Raw genomic sequence first — 16,144 nt, 5'->3', positions numbered from 1 at the left:
AAATGATTCTACCAACTTGGGATCAAACATTTAAATTATGAACATAAGAGCTCCATTCTCATTCAAACCACCACAGAAACCCAACGGAAGGTTCTTGAACAGCATCACCAAGAGTACCCTGGTTCTGTTGAATCTATAATTCAACTTTAGTTCCTCTCCACTGGTCACTAGTGAGTCAAGATAGCAGTGCCTAGCAGGGAGTGCTTCAGGCTACTGGTGGACATGCTAGGCAGTGTCTCTCTGCCACTGCTGACAACAGTTCTATTATTGGAAGATTGGGTCTGGAAAATCATGAATTTGAGGCTAACCTAATTACAGACCAGCCTGAGCTGCATAAGACTATATCTCAGAAGGAGGAAAAGGAAGAGAAAATAAAAAGAAAATTATTGAGCTGGCATTGTAGTTCAGTGGTAGAACACATACCTATCATATGAGAGGCTCTGGATTCCATTTCCAGCAAGAGGGGAAAATCCCTCTAATCTTAATTAAATTTTTAGAGATTATTTTTTTTAATTATGTGTTTATTTGTGTGTGGTGGTTGGTTTGGGTTTGTTTTGGTTTGCTGTGAGAGTTGATTTTTTTAATTGGGCAGTGTTTTATTTTCCTTTACAATTTAATAAATACTTGATAACTGCGCATGGCATAAGGCTGCTTGGTGGTTCAGAAAGATCACAGTGACGGTGTTTTCCTGACAGTGTGTAGTCTTTGGTAGTGAGTGGAATGACTTGTATGACGTCACTGTCAAACCAGCAGGACTGCATTTATGCACCCATCATTTTCAGGATTGTTGGTAACTCAGGCATACTTTCCCCAAATCACCTTGCCTCCTTGTGCCACAAGACCCAATTCACTCACTTTCACTTCAATAACTGTGCCTTTGGTGATCACACCCAGGGCTGTATACAATGGGATATACAACACCAAGTATAGGCAGGCAGAAGATAGCTTTCAGCTCAGGGTGTGTGACATGGGCTCTTTTGAAACGTAGACCCATTGGCCTAATGAACCTCTCATATTTAGGTGGTTTTCTTGTAAAACCATCACCAGCAAAGCAGACTTTAGTAACCATTCTCTTCCATGCCTTCTTCTTTTTTCCTTTTCCTGTTCGAAGAACTTTCAATACTTCTGTTTCTCCTTGGGCACGAACTTTGGGTAGAGGGACCTCCGATTTTCCTGCCTTTTCTTTTTGTTTCTGCTTAATCATGTTGGAAAGCACTTTTCACTTTTGCTCTCGACTGCCCCCCTCTGTCCAGCAGAGAGGCAGGGACTGCTCCTTGTGGAGTCTCTCTCCTCTCTCTCTCTCTCTCTCTCTCTCTCTCTCTCTCTCTCTCTCTCTCTGCTTTCTTTGAATGTTCATGGGCCTCCCAACTTCCTTTTTTTCTCTTTTTCTCATGGTAGTCCAAACAATATCCATACCGTTTGCAGTGCAATTCAAAATATTTATTCTGTGGCATAATGACAGCCACGGAACAGCAGTCCGCGACCTCCCGGGTTCCAAAATTTCTGGGTGTCACTGGCCCATGAGCCTGCTTTATTTATTTATTTATTTTGAAGGAGAAGAGCCCAGCCAATTGTATGTGGGGCTATCCCTGAGCTGGTGGTCCTGTCTATAGGAAAGCAGGCTGAGCATGCCATGGGAAACAAGGCAGTAAGAGGCCACCTTTCATGGCTTTTGTATCAAAACAAAAGTCTTGTTTCCAGGTTCCGGCCCTGAGTTCCTTCCTGTCCTGGCTACCTGCACTGATGAACTACAGTGTGAAAATATAAGCCCAATAAACCCTTTCCTCCCCAAGTTGCTTTGTTCATGGTGTTTCATCATAGTAGTATTAATTCAAAGAAAAGCAATTTTCATATGTGAAAAAAATTGTTTTAAGGAGTGGGTCTGTCCCACTTAGGACAGTCTTATGCTTTACACTTTAGACAGTTGTAGGTGTCTGTGTTAGTCATAGCTACTACAAACAGAAACTTCTTTCATGAAGGTTGAGAGGTGCTTTAAACTATAAGTATGATGTTAAATCATAAGGAGTTGTCTTTTTTTTTATTGGATATACTCTGTATTTACATTTCAGATGTTATCTCCTTCCCCAGTCCCATTCCCCCCTCCCCTAATTCCATCCCCTTCCCCTCCCATTGCCTCCATGAAGGTGCTCCCTCTCCCAACCACCCTCTCCCACCTCAGCGCCTTGTTGTTCCCCTATACTGGGAAACGAGCTTTTGATGGACCAAAGGCCTCTCCTCCCATTGATGCCAGAAAATTCTATCTTCTGCTGCATATGCACCTGGGGCCATGGGTCTCTCCATGCAAACTCCTTGGTTGGTGTTTTAGTCCCTGGGAGCTGCATATGTTAAAATTTAAGAATTGTTTTCCAGATATCAAACTAGCCCAACACCCCCCTCCACACACACACACACACACACACACACACACACACACACACACACACACACACACACTGTATTTTCCTAAAATTACTGTAGAATGTGTGGAGAATGCAACATTCTGGTAAGAGGGTCCTAACGAAAAACAACCTGTTTGGGTCCAGTCTTCCCTAGAAACAGGGTATTTTTTAGTATTTAGCCAAGTGTCATATGGTCTTCAGGATAGGAAATCCTGAGGAAGATTTCTTTCCTGGACTCTCAGCTGCAGTAAAAACAGGACAACTACAAATAAGACTCCACCCACTTCAGGACGTTTACCTGAGTCCAGAGATAAACTTTCTTGCCCTCAATCCATACCATCTGTTGTCTTCTGGTGCTCCATATACTTTCATTGCGCTAGTGTTTGGTCCTCACTGGGTTTGGACAAGTAGCAACTATGCACCCAACTGCTCTGGGCTGAGATGTAGTAAGCACAGGATGGACCTGCTTCACACAACCACCCTTGATTCATGCCATGGATCTCATGGGATCCTCTTACTATGCCGTTTGGATTTACTTGCTCTCAGTTTATTTGAGAGTTTAGTATGTATGCCCCAAAGAAATATCCTTCTTTCTTTGTGATGACCTTATCTAGCTTTAATTTCATAGTAATGGTAGTGTTCTGTTGGGAGCACAGCAGGAAAGTCCTTGTGCCCACAGATCTCCAGAGAAACCAGGAGTTTTGGACACGCGGGATTGTCCTCTCAGAGGAATTGATGTAAAACCTATTCTTCCATCCAGAGAGATGAGAATTGCAATTTACATCCTGGAGATCTGTGTTATCTATTGAGCCAGGCCATATCGAGTTCCAAAAGCCAGGATCAGAGATACCTAGTAAGCTAAATGACTCTTACCTGTACAGACAGAGACTCCCCCAAGCTCCCACCCACAACCAGGACCAGAGATGGCTAATAGCCCAAAAGATCTCTATCTGTATAACTAAGACCAAGCCAGATCCTTCCTTAGACACGTAAGCTAGCACAGGTAGTCTATCTCCAAAACACATCTTGGAAAAAATGCCCTGAGTTGAGTTTCAATGTAATTATGTTTTCTTGTGCACCAGGGATTATATTATACCAGGACATTTTTACATTTTTCCCCAAATTATACTGTGTTTAAATTTGTTGGGAATAAATTCCCTGGCATCAGACTACTCAAAGTTTGATCTAAGATGATGAAGTTAATCTTAACAAAGGTTTTTTTAAAATTATTATATATGTTATATATATTATAAAACTATCATATATATATGGGGTACACTGTAGCTGTCTTCAGACATGACAGAAGAGGGCATCAGGTCCCATTACAGATGATTGTAAGTCACTATGTAGTTGCTGGGATTTGAACTCAGGACCTCTGGAAGAGCAGTCAGTGCTCTTAACCACTGAGCCATCTCTCCAGCCTGTCATCTACTTCTTGACTGGTGTTTATTTATTTTCTCATATATCACAGATAAGACTTGAGATTAATGCATATGAAGAAAGACATCTGTCACCACTGTTTCCCTTAGACAGTTAAGAACTGTATGTGGCCTCACCTTACACACTGGCTGGATGAGAAAAGGAACGAGCCAGCCTGGACACAGGACTTCGACAAACATTGACCAAGGTTGTTCCAGTCTTTGAAGAAAAAATAATTAGATTGCCTAAGGTAAGCTTTCTTCTTATTTGTGTATATGGGTATCTGTCTATGTACATGTGTGTGCAGGTTCATGTGAACACGTGTACACACATATGTGGAAGCCTAATAGCAATTGCTGTTTCTTTAGGACTACTATGCGCCTAGTTTCATCTTTTAATTTCTTAAATTACATTTTATCTCTTTAGTGTGTGTGTGTATGTGTGTATGTGTGTGTGTGTGTGTGTGTGTGTGTGTGTGTGTGTGTGTGTGTGTGTGTGTGTGTGTGAGCACATGCATATGTATGTGCCATAGCCCACCAGTTTAAGAGCAACCTTCAGGACTTTGTTCCCTCCTTCTAGCATGTGGACACTGGTGGAATTTGAACTCAGGTCCTCTGGCTTGGCAACAAGTGTATTAACCTGCTAAACTCTTGACGGTCCCTACCTTGTTTGTTGAGACAGGGTCTCTAACTGGGATCCAAACTTGACAATTTGTCTAGACTGGCTGCCTAAGCCCCAGAGATCTCCATAGCTCTGCCTCCACAGACCTAGGATTGCAATCATGTGCTGTCATACTTGTCTGCCTTTGCTTCTTCTTCTTCTTCTCCTTCTCCTTCTCCTCTTCTTCCTCCCCCTCCCTCTCCTCCTCCTTCTCCTTTATTTTATCAGGTAAGTCTTTTATTGAAATATTTTCTCGTTGCTTCTTAACTAGCTGGGCAGTCCTGCACCACTGTTGATGTCATCTGTGACGTCATGAGGTTGGTGGCCCTCCACATAGCAGCCCACAGACAGTGCAGTTCCCAGGATCTCCTTGATAGTTCCAGAGAGCTCCCTGGCCAAGGACCAGTGTTTCATCTGCCGGGCAATGTTGACAATGTCATCAAAAGTGATGTTTCCACTGTGTTTAATGTTTTTCTGCTTCTTCCTGTCTCTTGGTGGCTCCTCGAGGGCTTTGATGATCAGGGCAAAGGCAGAGGGTCCCACTCAGTCTGGGCCTGTCTGTTCTGGACAGTCAGTCTCGATGTAACCCTGAGGCCTTGTCAGTCACCGGTAGCCTTGGCAACATCATCACCAACTATTTTTGGAGACAGATTCAGAGGATCGATCTTAGGGGCCAAGGCAGATGTGGCGCCGACCTCACCTCTGGTGCACCTCAAGTACACGACTTGGATCTCGTCGGGTCGGGGTCGAACTTGGGCGGCATCGTGGAGGCGGCTGATGTCGGATGAACCCGGATTCGGGACGACTGAAGAAAGTTGCACCGTTGCCTCCTCCGAGCCGAAAGCCGAAAAGCCTTTCTCCTCCTCTTCCTTCGATGGTTTATTTATTTTTTTGGTTTATGTACATTGGTGTTTTGCCTGCCAAAGGGTTGAATCCTTTGGTACTGGAATCACAGACAGCTGACACCTGCCACGTGGATGCTTGGGAATCCCTCTGGAAGAGTAACTAGTACCTTAACTACCAAGCCATCTCTCCAGCACCCTGTCTCTGCTTCTTAAGTGATGGTATTAAAGTCATGTACCAACATGTGTGACTCTGTTTTACTTAAAACTTTTGAGATATTATTATATTATTGTTATTATTTCAAGACAGAGTTTCTCTGTTTGTCCTTCTCTGTCCTGAGACAGTACAAGCTGTCTTGGAACTCAGAAATCCACCTGCCTCTGCCTCACTAATGCTAGGATTAAAGGCCTGTGCCACCATGCCCAGCTCGAGATTTATTTTTATCTTATTTATGTTTTGCCTGCATCTGCGCATCACAAGCTCATGGTGCCTGAGGCCAGAAGAAAACGTCAAATCCTTTTGGAACTGTCCTCTGCTGGATTTTGACAGCGATCACAAGTGGTCCATCCAATTGCTTCACTTCATTTAAACTTTACTAATTTATTATGATTACATACTATTTATTATAAGACTAATAGTTATTAAAGATATAGCATAATACTGATTAATTATATTATACATAATAATATAGTAATTGTTGATGATTACTATTAATAAGATGGCTCATCAATTGAGGGCCTAGCTGCTCTTCCAAAGGCATGAGGTGTCCCAAGATGACTTTTGGAAATTGGTTCTCTCTCTTTACTGCAGATTCTGGGTAGAACCTGTTGTCAGGCTTACCTGGTAGCCATCTTGCCAGCTCTACTTGATAGCGAGTTCTTTGTTTGCTTGTTTTATTTGACAGGGCCTATGTAGCCCTGGTTATCCTGGAACTAGTAATGTGGACCAGGCTGCCCTCAAGCTCACAGAACTCTGTCTGCTTCTGTCCACTAAGTGTATTGCCACCATAGCCGGCCTAAATGACTGCATTTAATGCTGGCTACATTGTGTTTTACAGTTCATTCCAGCATAATTAGATACCTAGAGCTAAAAGTCAGAGGATTTCATGTCAAAATTCAAAACACTGGGGTTTTTTTGTTTGTTTTGATCTTTTTTTGTTCATTTGTTTATTTTATCTCTGTGTAAAACCGATATTGTGTAAAACTGTGTACTTTGGGCTGAACTTGCCTGGGTCACTTTGTTTTACCTCTGTGAATGTTTGGCTTCTTGAACGTAACTGCAGAAATGTGATGCATCTGTACCTCACTGTGCACACAAACATCACCACCTGCTCAGTACCACCCATGAAACATGGACCAAGAAACACTTATTCCTAAAGTATTGTTTATGAACTTATCAAAGTAGATTGGAGTCATATGACTGTACTGGTATCAGGCTCATGGCCTTGGTGCCACCTTCCTTGAAACTCCTGTACCATGAGAACGAAGTGGCAGAAGAAGCCAGTGTGCAGGCTGAAGGACGAGAAGAAAGATGAGGCAGAGGTCCAAGAGCAGGAGCAGAAGGAAAGGATGCTGAAGGATGGAGTGCTGTACGAGTTGTTGGACCATATGCTGCTACGGATAGTAAATATCAGTGGACCTGGGACGCCATCTTGCCAGGATCACCTGGGAAACTTTTTTACAACCAAAACAGTCCTGCTGGCCCTTGGCCTTTACCTTTGACATTCTGGACTAGTTCTATTCTCACCTGTGGCCAAGTGTTTCTTGTGTATAACAAATCCTCTTGCTCTCAGCTAAAGAAGCAAAACAAACAAACTATCAGAAAACTAAGGCTTGAGAACTTACCAAATATATTAGACTAAGCCAGGGTCCAACATCCTTACCTGAACCCCATATATAGGAACACTCCTAGCCAGGTGGAAGTGGCTCATGCTTTTAATCCCAGCACTTGGAAGGCAGAAGCTGGCAGATTTCTGTGAGTTTGAGGCCATCCTGGTCTTCAGAGTAAGCTCCAAGATAGCCAGGGCTACAGAGAGAAATCTCCAAAACCAAACCAAACCAAACAAAACAAAAAAGGAAACAGGAACAGTCCTCACACAGCAATGGCAACTGTCCTACTGACCTGCTTTCTTATTATGGGAGTGCATTTCAAGGGATTGGCAGGCAAGGGACTCTTGAACATCCCCCAGCCAGCATTCAGTTCAATTAGGTCTCAGCTGCTATTCATTTCCTTGGTCCATTTGGACCTAGTCCTGACTCTTGTATCCATGGTCCTGTGAGCCTGCATTTCAGTTCTGCTTGGCTCAACTCTATGACTCCCAGCTCTAAAAGCTTCAACAACAGCTCTGTGACTAGTTCAGTTAATCTAACAGAACAACCATAGTGTCTCTGTATTTCTATTGGCTCTATGCCTCTGCCTCCCATTAAGATCTCTTTGAACTCCTTGAACTATGGTGCATCCTTTTAAACTGTTTTGTACACCTTTAACACACACACACACACACACACACACACACACACGAGCACACCTAGCTTGCTTTTCATTGCTGTGATAAATACCATGATTGAAAGCCTCTGGCTTGCTCAGCTACTTTTGCTATACAACCCAGGACCATCTGCACAGGGATGGATGCTACCACCCACAGTGGGCTAGGCCCTCCATCAACTAACAACCAAGAAAATGCTCTATAGACACACTCATAAGATAGTCTAGTGGAGGCCAGACATCAATTAAGGTTCCCTCTTCCCTGTTGTGTCAACTGTTGTGTCAAGTTGACAGATGATGCTAGGATATATATATATATATATAGGCATCGTCACTGTATGATGTATAATGTAATTAAAACTGAATAAAAAGGCCTTTCCCATTCTGGCCTGAGTGAAGCAGGCTCATGGGCCAGTAATATCCAGAAATTAAGAGGTTTTTGGGACCCAGGAGGTCACAGATGGCTGCTCCACAGCTGTCATCATGCCACAATGAATGTATTGAATTGCACCACAAACAGTATAGATAGTGTTTGGACTACTGTGAGAAAAAGAGAAAGAACTTCTTGGAGGCCCATGAACGTTCAAAGGCAAAAATAAGGGGAGGGGGTTTGCAGGGGATTGACTTGAAGGTTAAGCTTCACCACAAACAGCGCCATGCCAAGAAAATACAAATGAAAAAGACATTAAGATGTATGAAAAGAGAAACACCAAGCAGAAGGATGATGAGAAGACTCCACAGGGAGCAGTCCCTGCCTCTCTGCTGGACAGAGGGGGGCAGTCAAGAGCAAAAGTACTTTCCAACATGATTAAGCAGAAACAAAAAGGCGGGAAAATAGGAGGTTTCTCTACCCAAAGTTCAAGCCCAAGGAGAAACAGAAGTATTGAAAGGTCTTCAAACAGGAAAAAGAAAAAAAGAAGGCATGGAAAGAATGGTTACTAAAGTCTGCTTTGTTGATGATGGTTTTACAAGAAAACCACCTAAATATGAAAGGTTCATTAGGCCAATTGGTCTATGTTTCACATACCCTGAGCTGAGGCAAGGTGATTTGGGGAAAGTATGCCTGAGTTACCAACAATCCTGAAAACAATGGGTGCATAAATGCAGTCCTGTTGGTTTGACAATGACATCAAACAAGTCATTCCACTCACTAGAGAAGACTACACAGTCAGGAAAACACCATTCCTGTGATCTTTCTGAACCACCAAGCAGCTTTACCCCATGTGCAGTCAAGAAGTATTTATTAAATTGTAAAGGAAAATAAACCACTGCCCAATTAAAACAAAACAAAACAAAACAAAACGGGATAAAAGAACCTTTGTTTGAGTTGGTGGCAGCTCCGCTGGGTAAAGTGCTTGGCCAGCTTGCAGGAAAAGCACCCAGCAGCCCCAGGTGTGATAACACACGGCTCAGGAGGCTGTGTAAACTAAGCTCACTGTGAGTTTATTACTCAATAAGTCCTACAATTTGAAATGACACAATGTATTCTCTTCTGTAGGCTGCTCAAAAGGAAGGTTTATTTTACTCCAGGTTCTGGGACCAGAAGAACTCACGCGGTTCAGGTTAACCATCTCAAGTCGCCTAGCACCCTCCACTGGAAAGTACTCTTGCTTCTCCTTACACAAGGATCAGGCACACACAGAGCGGTGCAAAGGCTTTCAAACCCAAAGAGAAAAGGGACAGAAGTCCTGGGTAGCTTCACGGTGCAGGCTTTTTTTCTTTGTAAGGCTAGTCTACGCTAGGTGGCGCTCAGGCGCAGAGCTATGCAGGCTGGGGGTCGGGTGTACAGTGAATCGAGCTGGTTAAGGGAGCGGAGGGACTGCGACACTGCGCAGGCGCACTTTCCGTTTTCCAGCCGGTGCGCAAACGCTGAGCAGTGATCAGGTGTGCGCATGCGCAAGGTTGAGGCGCTATGGCAGGTGTCGGGGTCCGACCGCTGCAGGGGATGGTGCAGTTTGTGTTGCTGGTGCTTATTGTGTGTGCTACGGGTGCCCGTGGGCTCTATTTCCACATCGGCGAGACTGAGAAGCGCTGTTTCATCGAGGAAATACCCGACGAGACCATGGTCATCGGTCAGGGGGCTGAGGGTGGAAAGGCCCTTTGTTTTCGCCTGGCCCTCGGAAGCACCCCTCCTTCCCTGTCAGCTCGACCCCATCCTGAGAGTGCCTTGAGGGCACCAGGTCCCCTGCACAGCGTTCCGGGGCCACTTGCTGGGGGCTAGGTTATGACTGTGTGTCTACCCTGCAGGCAACTATCGAACTCAGATGTGGGACAAGCAGAAAGAGGTCTTCCTGCCATCGACCCCCGGCCTGGGCATGCACGTAGAGGTGAAGGACCCGGACAGTAAGGTAAGCCCCCATTGCCTCGCAGAAAAGGCTCTAGCTGGCGTCAGCTATCCGTTAATGTCTTTATGGGATGTAAAGTACCGCCGTGGTCCTCAGAAAAAGTTTCTAGGTACTAGGTCTCACATTTTGAGAGATTGTTGTAAAATTGGTGCTTGATGTATATTGCAGGTAGTACTGTCCCGGCAATACGGCTCCGAGGGCCGTTTCACGTTCACTTCCCACACACCCGGTGACCATCAGATTTGTCTGCACTCCAACTCCACCAGGATGGCTCTCTTCGCTGGAGGCAAACTGGTAAGAGGCTCAGCCTTAAAGTTTCTTCTCACTTGATACCAAAGTTGATTTATTGCCGTCTTTTTTTTTTTTTTTCCTCTTAATTTTGCCTTTTTGGGGGAACAGGTGGATACGGTTAGAACTGGAGGTTTGCCCTTCTTCCTCATTCAGCCGGAGACAAGAATCGGACTCCAATAGCAGTAACAGATGGTGGGCGGCACCCCCCACTCCATTCAGTCCTGTTTCCTTGTAGCGTGTACACTTGGACATCCAGGTTGGGGAGCATGCCAACAATTACCCCGAGATTGCTGCTAAGGATAAGTTAACAGAACTACAGCTCCGGGCTCGCCAGTTGCTTGATCAGGTGGAGCAGATTCAGAAGGAGCAGGATTATCAGAGGGTAAGAGACTTGCACTTGGAGGCTGCAGTTGACCTTTAAACCCACTGTGCAACGTGTCTGCTGGAGCCTTCTGTACTCAAGAAGAGGTGGGAGTTAATAGTCTACATAGGTGAGGTTTAGTTTTGGTTTTTTTTCCTCGCTTTCTGTATATGTCTCTAGTGCCAAGGATTAAACCCTTGCCTGAATGTTAGGCAAGCTCTCTACCGTTGAGCCACCCCTTCAGTCATGTGTGTGTGTATTATATACACATATATAAAATTTATTATATGTAATATGATTATGTTACATACAAACATATCTAACATTCATATACATACATATGTATATATATATGTTCTAAAAGCCTGTACCACTCAACATTTCCAGGTGGTCTCCCATCCAACCAGTCCTGGCTCTGCTTAGCTTCTAAGATCAGATCTCAAGTGTTCAGGATGGTGTGGCTGTAGATCCTTTAATATTTTTGTTTGTTTGTTATGAAATACATATAAAACTTAACTTTTAAAAAAGATTTATTTATAAATGAGTACACTGTGAGTCACTGTCTTCAGACTCACCAGAAGAGGGCATTGGATCCCCATTACAGATGGTTGTGAGCCACCATATGGTTGCTGGGAATTGAACTCAGGACCTCTGGAAGAGCAGTCGGTGCTCTTAACCGCTGAGCCATCTCTCCAGCCCAAAACTTAACATTTTAACTATTTGTAAGTGTACTGAACTGTAGCATTACATATATTCATATCATATTGCAACCATCACAACCATCTATCTGCATAACTTTCACCTTCCCAGAGACTCTGACCCCATTAAGCACTCCTCTTCCAAGCTGAAGTTTTGCCGTTTCCTCTGATGCTGACTATCGGTAAACAACAGCTTTGTTTCCCATGCTCTGCTGCAGGTCTGCTCTTTGCCGATGGTCTCGATCACTAACTCAGACACATGGAATTCTTTTATGTCTGTCTTAGTTCATTTAGCACAACGTGCCCAGGGTTTATCTGTCTTGTAGCTTATCAGGACTCCTGTTTTTTACATTTATTTATTTTTGCAGTGCTAGAAATTGAATCTCGGTCATCACACATGCTAGATAAGGGCTCTAAACTCCTTCATGCTCTACCCCTTTAAATATTTGTCTGAGCCATCTCTCTGGCCCGGATAGTTACTTCTAAATTGTATGAACCAGTCTAGGGAGGACAGTGTACAGTCTAGTGTTACCCATTGCTTGCTTTTTTCCAGGGCCTCTTGCTGGAGAAAGCACGACTTCAGCCCTAGCAGAAATGGTTGGCGAGAATGTTACTTCCTTTCCTAGGGGCAGTCTCAGGAGAAGGACTAGCCTCCAAATGGAATTACAAGTGGCATTTCAGAGGCATTTGGTCTAAAGTTGTATGGTCAAACAAATAGAGGGCCTTACAGTAGCAGGTTCTGTTTTCCTACCCATTCTAATCTTTTGTTCTCTGTCCCATGCAGTATCGGGAAGAACGCTTCCGTCTGACCAGTGAGAGCACCAACCAGAGGGTCCTGTGGTGGTCCATCGCCCAGACCGTCATCCTTATCCTCACTGGCATCTGGCAGATGCGTCACCTTAAGAGCTTCTTTGAGGCCAAGAAGCTGGTGTAGGGATCTTGCCCTGTAACCCTTCCCTTTGACCTCAATTATTTGATCATTTCCCCACCCAACCCCTCGTCCGCCTGGATTTTGAGGAGGAAAAATGAAAACCAATGTGTCGTTGGCATAATGGCATTAAGCCATTCAGATCAGCAACCCTTGACCCCGGTTCTCCAAGAAGCAGACATTGGTCTAAGCTTTCAAAACCTGTTGGGAGAAGTTGGAATTAACCCAAGATTGAGTCATTTCTTTTGCCTCTGGTGATTCTCCTCTGTTTTTGAAGAGATGACCAAATGCATTTGTTTTCGGTCAGCTTGTTCAGTGGGCAACTGACATGCCCATGGACGAGACCCTGCCTCAATGTTCCTGGGTCAGTCCTGAGTTCTCCCATTGGCTTTGTGAATGTAAATAAGGGGCAGTTTGGGGCCCCGAAGGATTGAGATGCTTTTCTATATTTTAAAACTATTTTTAGATAAATTATATATTTTCCTTCCTGATTGAATCATCCCTGCCTGTAACGATCCAGAAACCCCAGTACAGACCTTATCCATTCTGCTTAGTCACATGGTTTTAATAACTGCCGTGCAGTGATTTTGGCAGTCTGGGGCCAGGAAGCAGATCCCTGTCAGAAGGCCAACAAGAGTTCTCTTGAGTCCTAGAATGAGTCTGATCCTGCAGGGTCACCATGTCAGGAAAGAGTGTTAGGGTGACTCCAAGGCTGCACTCTTTCCTCAGGTTTCACTTAAGCAGTGGTAAATGTTTTGAAGGTTCATTTCCTGTTGGAACTCCGTATATATACAAGACTAGCCTCAGGTCCACTGTGTATGTCTGCCTACCAAACGTTGTGATTAAAGAGGCATGCACCACCACACTTGACATGAATATTTTCTAAGGGAACCAGAGTTTGGTTCTCTATGCAGATTTTTACAATGAAATAAAACATAGTTAACTATGTTTGATATGAAATAATAGGTTGTAGGTAGAGGTGAGGCAAAAAAAAAAAAAAAAAAAAAAAAAAAAAGATGGTGGGGTAGGGGGAAAAAGGTTGCTGCCTAAACCGCTTACCTTTGTAGGAAACCTTGAGTAGGCATTCGTGGTAAGGATTGGCCTAAGAATGGGTGGAATGATTGCTTAACCATTCTGAAAGGTCACCCTAGTAGATAAGATGTCAGCAAAGAACTAACATCAACAACAAAAAGTTGGTTGTTTGGCTCCTGAATCATAAACAGCTCTGATTGAACTTCACTCACCCACTTATATATAAGCCTCATGTAATTAGTTGCCCATTCTTGATCTCTAATTCCATGGGTTTATTATATATTTATTTGGAATATTTATTAAATTTTTTTTCTGACTTACAGAACTAAACTCTCCCTTTGGTATTTTTTCTGTGTATATACTCTAACATATATGCAAACATATTTTACACTTAGAGTATATGCAATTTTTTTTAACGTTTGTAAAGAGGAAGGCAAAAAAGTGAAAAGATTCTACATATCCCTCCTATTTCTATTAAGGATGGCAACTTAACCACCAGAAAACTTCCTCTGGTACTTAAAAGAGCTTTGTAGTTTTCTTCAGGTTAGAATTAGTATTAGAAGTTAAATGTTAGAATCATTTTATTTTTAGTTTTTTAAAGACAGGATATTTATATATAGCTTTGGCTTCTGTTACTAGAGTGCTGGGATTAAAGGCCTGTGCCACTATGCCAGCAAAGAGAATGTCTTGGATTGTTTTTGAGACAGTTGTGAGGTAGAGCTTTAGGTCAAGATCCTCTTGGCTTTACCTCGAAAGTGTTGGACTTTATTTGTGTGGTAACATGCCCAGAAATAAGGTGTCTTGGATGACTTAGATTTGTAGATCCATAACATGAGGCGCTTGAGAAGAGACAGGTTTCTGCTCTGATGTCTCAAGAATTCTATCCAGCAAAGTAGACTGGAGACCGGAGAGAGCCAGAAGCTAGACAAGGCCAGGCCCAGCATCGATGGGTTTGTCCATAGTAAACCCACTGGAACATATAGCTCTGTAGACAAGCAGGTATTTTCTTGCTGATTGCTTTCTACTCCCCACTTAGGAAACTTAAACAGATTTTTGGCAGCACTCAATTATGGCCAGATGCAGGCTTGTATATGAGGGATATGGTAGGCAAGAAGATGACTGCCCCAAATGTATCTCATCCTAACCCCTGAAACTTGTGAATGCCATCCAACACAGCAAAGATTGCCGATCAGGTAACTTTAAAGTAGGGAGTTAGTCTAGAACAATGGTTCTAGAACCTGTAGGCCATGACCCCTTTTCCAGGGGCTACCTAAGACCAACAGAAAGCATACATTTACATTGTGATTCATAACAGCAAAATAACAGTTGTGAAATAGTAACGAAAGTAACTCGAGGAACTGTATCAAACCATTGCGGCATTAGGAAGGTTGAGAACCTCCGATCTAGATCATCAGGGTGAGCTCACTGCAGTCACGGGGGCCAGAGTCCAGCTTTTTGGAGATTTCTAGTCCCACCTTAAGACTCCCACTTTTCCTCTCCTTTGCTGCGGATGAGAATCTAAGGCATCATGCATGCTAGGGAAATGACTTACATTGAGCAGGCTTCCCACTTTTAAAGACCCTTTATTGGTCTTTCCTTCAGCTCAGTCCACTTTTCCTTTCTTAATAGATGATCACTATAAATAAGACCCGGTTGGTAAATGTTTTTGGTCCCCACTAAAACTTTTTTTCTATTATTGCCCCAACAATAGTTACCAGAATGGCTTAAGAACAACTTTTAGCTTTAGGAGACCAGACTAGGTGACCTTCCGGCAAAGTGGCAAGGTGAAGGAAGGGCGTGCGGGAGAGAGCAAAGTTCTTTTAAGGTCTCTGGTGAAGAAAGTGGTTGGGGAACAGGGGCAGTGCCCAGAAGAAATGGGCCCAAGGTCAACTGACATCTCGTAACTAGATGTAGAGACGCTTTATTTCTGGCTTTAGAAGGTGTTTTAAGAAGTCCCGAGGAAGCGTAGTAGCGCACGACTTTAATCCCAACACTACGGAGACTAAATCAGGCGAATCTCTGAGTTCAAAACCAATCTGGTTCCAGGCCAGCCATTACACAGCGAGTCTCAAAAAACAGAAGAAAAAGTCCATAGGACATTCCCTGGTAAGGAATTCTGGAAGAAGTCCACCGTCTCACTGCAGCCCTTCTGGCTTTGGTTTTCTAGGAAAGATGGTCTCAGGAAGGGGTCAAGTCAACTTGGCTCTTCTGCGAGCTGTGAAGGATTTCAGGGCGTGTGGCAATATCTGTGAAGATCTTCATAGTAGCTGGAGGCCCGATATAACATTTACCTTCGGCTAGCAACTTGCCGCGATTTCTGCCCAGTAAGATTTGCCTCTGTGGTTACCCACAAAATCCTAATTCCTCTGCGCATGTGCCAAAGTGGCGCCTGTCTGCCCTTAGCCAAAATGCGGTCGGATCTTAACCATAACCTAGGAGTCAAAGTCCTGCCCACGTCACTTTGTGGGTGAGGGAAGGCTGGGGCGCCAGGGAAGAGGCTCCCACAGTCCAGTGTTCAAGGGTCAACATTGAGGAACGCGCCTGCGCAAACAGCGAGACTCACAAGTAGGTGGTGACGTCGGACATCCAGGAGAAAGAACTTCCGGGAAGTGACGTATTCTCCGGAGCTGATTGGTTGTTGGTTTGTCTCTCCCTACGCGTGCGCACTGTCAGCGTGGAGTCAC

At 44.0% G+C, this 16,144-nt stretch overlaps 1 protein-coding gene and 1 pseudogene across 3 annotated transcripts; one reads left to right on the top strand and one right to left on the bottom strand.

The window, feature by feature from the left end:
- Nucleotides 1–4,741: 4,741 nt before the first annotated feature.
- LOC308424417 (large ribosomal subunit protein uL11-like) lies at nucleotides 4,742–5,241 on the bottom strand (annotated as a pseudogene). The gene has a single exon. The product of its transcript is annotated as a large ribosomal subunit protein uL11-like (transcript).
- A 4,425-nt stretch (nucleotides 5,242–9,666) lies between these two features.
- Nucleotides 9,667–13,601, top strand: TMED4 (transmembrane p24 trafficking protein 4). Of its 2 annotated transcripts, none has more exons than XM_080917230.1 (5): nucleotides 9,667–9,689; nucleotides 10,053–10,153; nucleotides 10,319–10,444; nucleotides 10,677–10,823; nucleotides 12,285–13,601. In XM_080917230.1, exons 2-5 carry the CDS (start codon nucleotides 10,070–10,072, stop codon nucleotides 12,432–12,434), a joined length of 507 nt encoding a protein of 168 aa, XP_080773356.1. In that variant the 5' UTR covers nucleotides 9,667–9,689; nucleotides 10,053–10,069; the 3' UTR covers nucleotides 12,435–13,601. The 2 variants fall into 2 exon arrangements, with proteins under 2 accessions (XP_080773356.1, XP_080773355.1); XM_080917229.1 differs by lacking the exon at nucleotides 9,667–9,689 and adding an exon at nucleotides 9,706–9,877.
- The last annotated feature ends 2,543 nt before the right edge of the window (nucleotides 13,602–16,144 follow it).

Source organism: Micromys minutus (genome assembly GCF_963924665.1).
Source record: "Micromys minutus genome assembly, chromosome: 1".
Lineage (NCBI taxonomy): Eukaryota > Metazoa > Chordata > Mammalia > Rodentia > Muridae > Micromys > Micromys minutus.
Note: the sequence above shows the minus strand (reverse complement) of the source record. Positions and strands in the feature narration are given on the sequence as shown.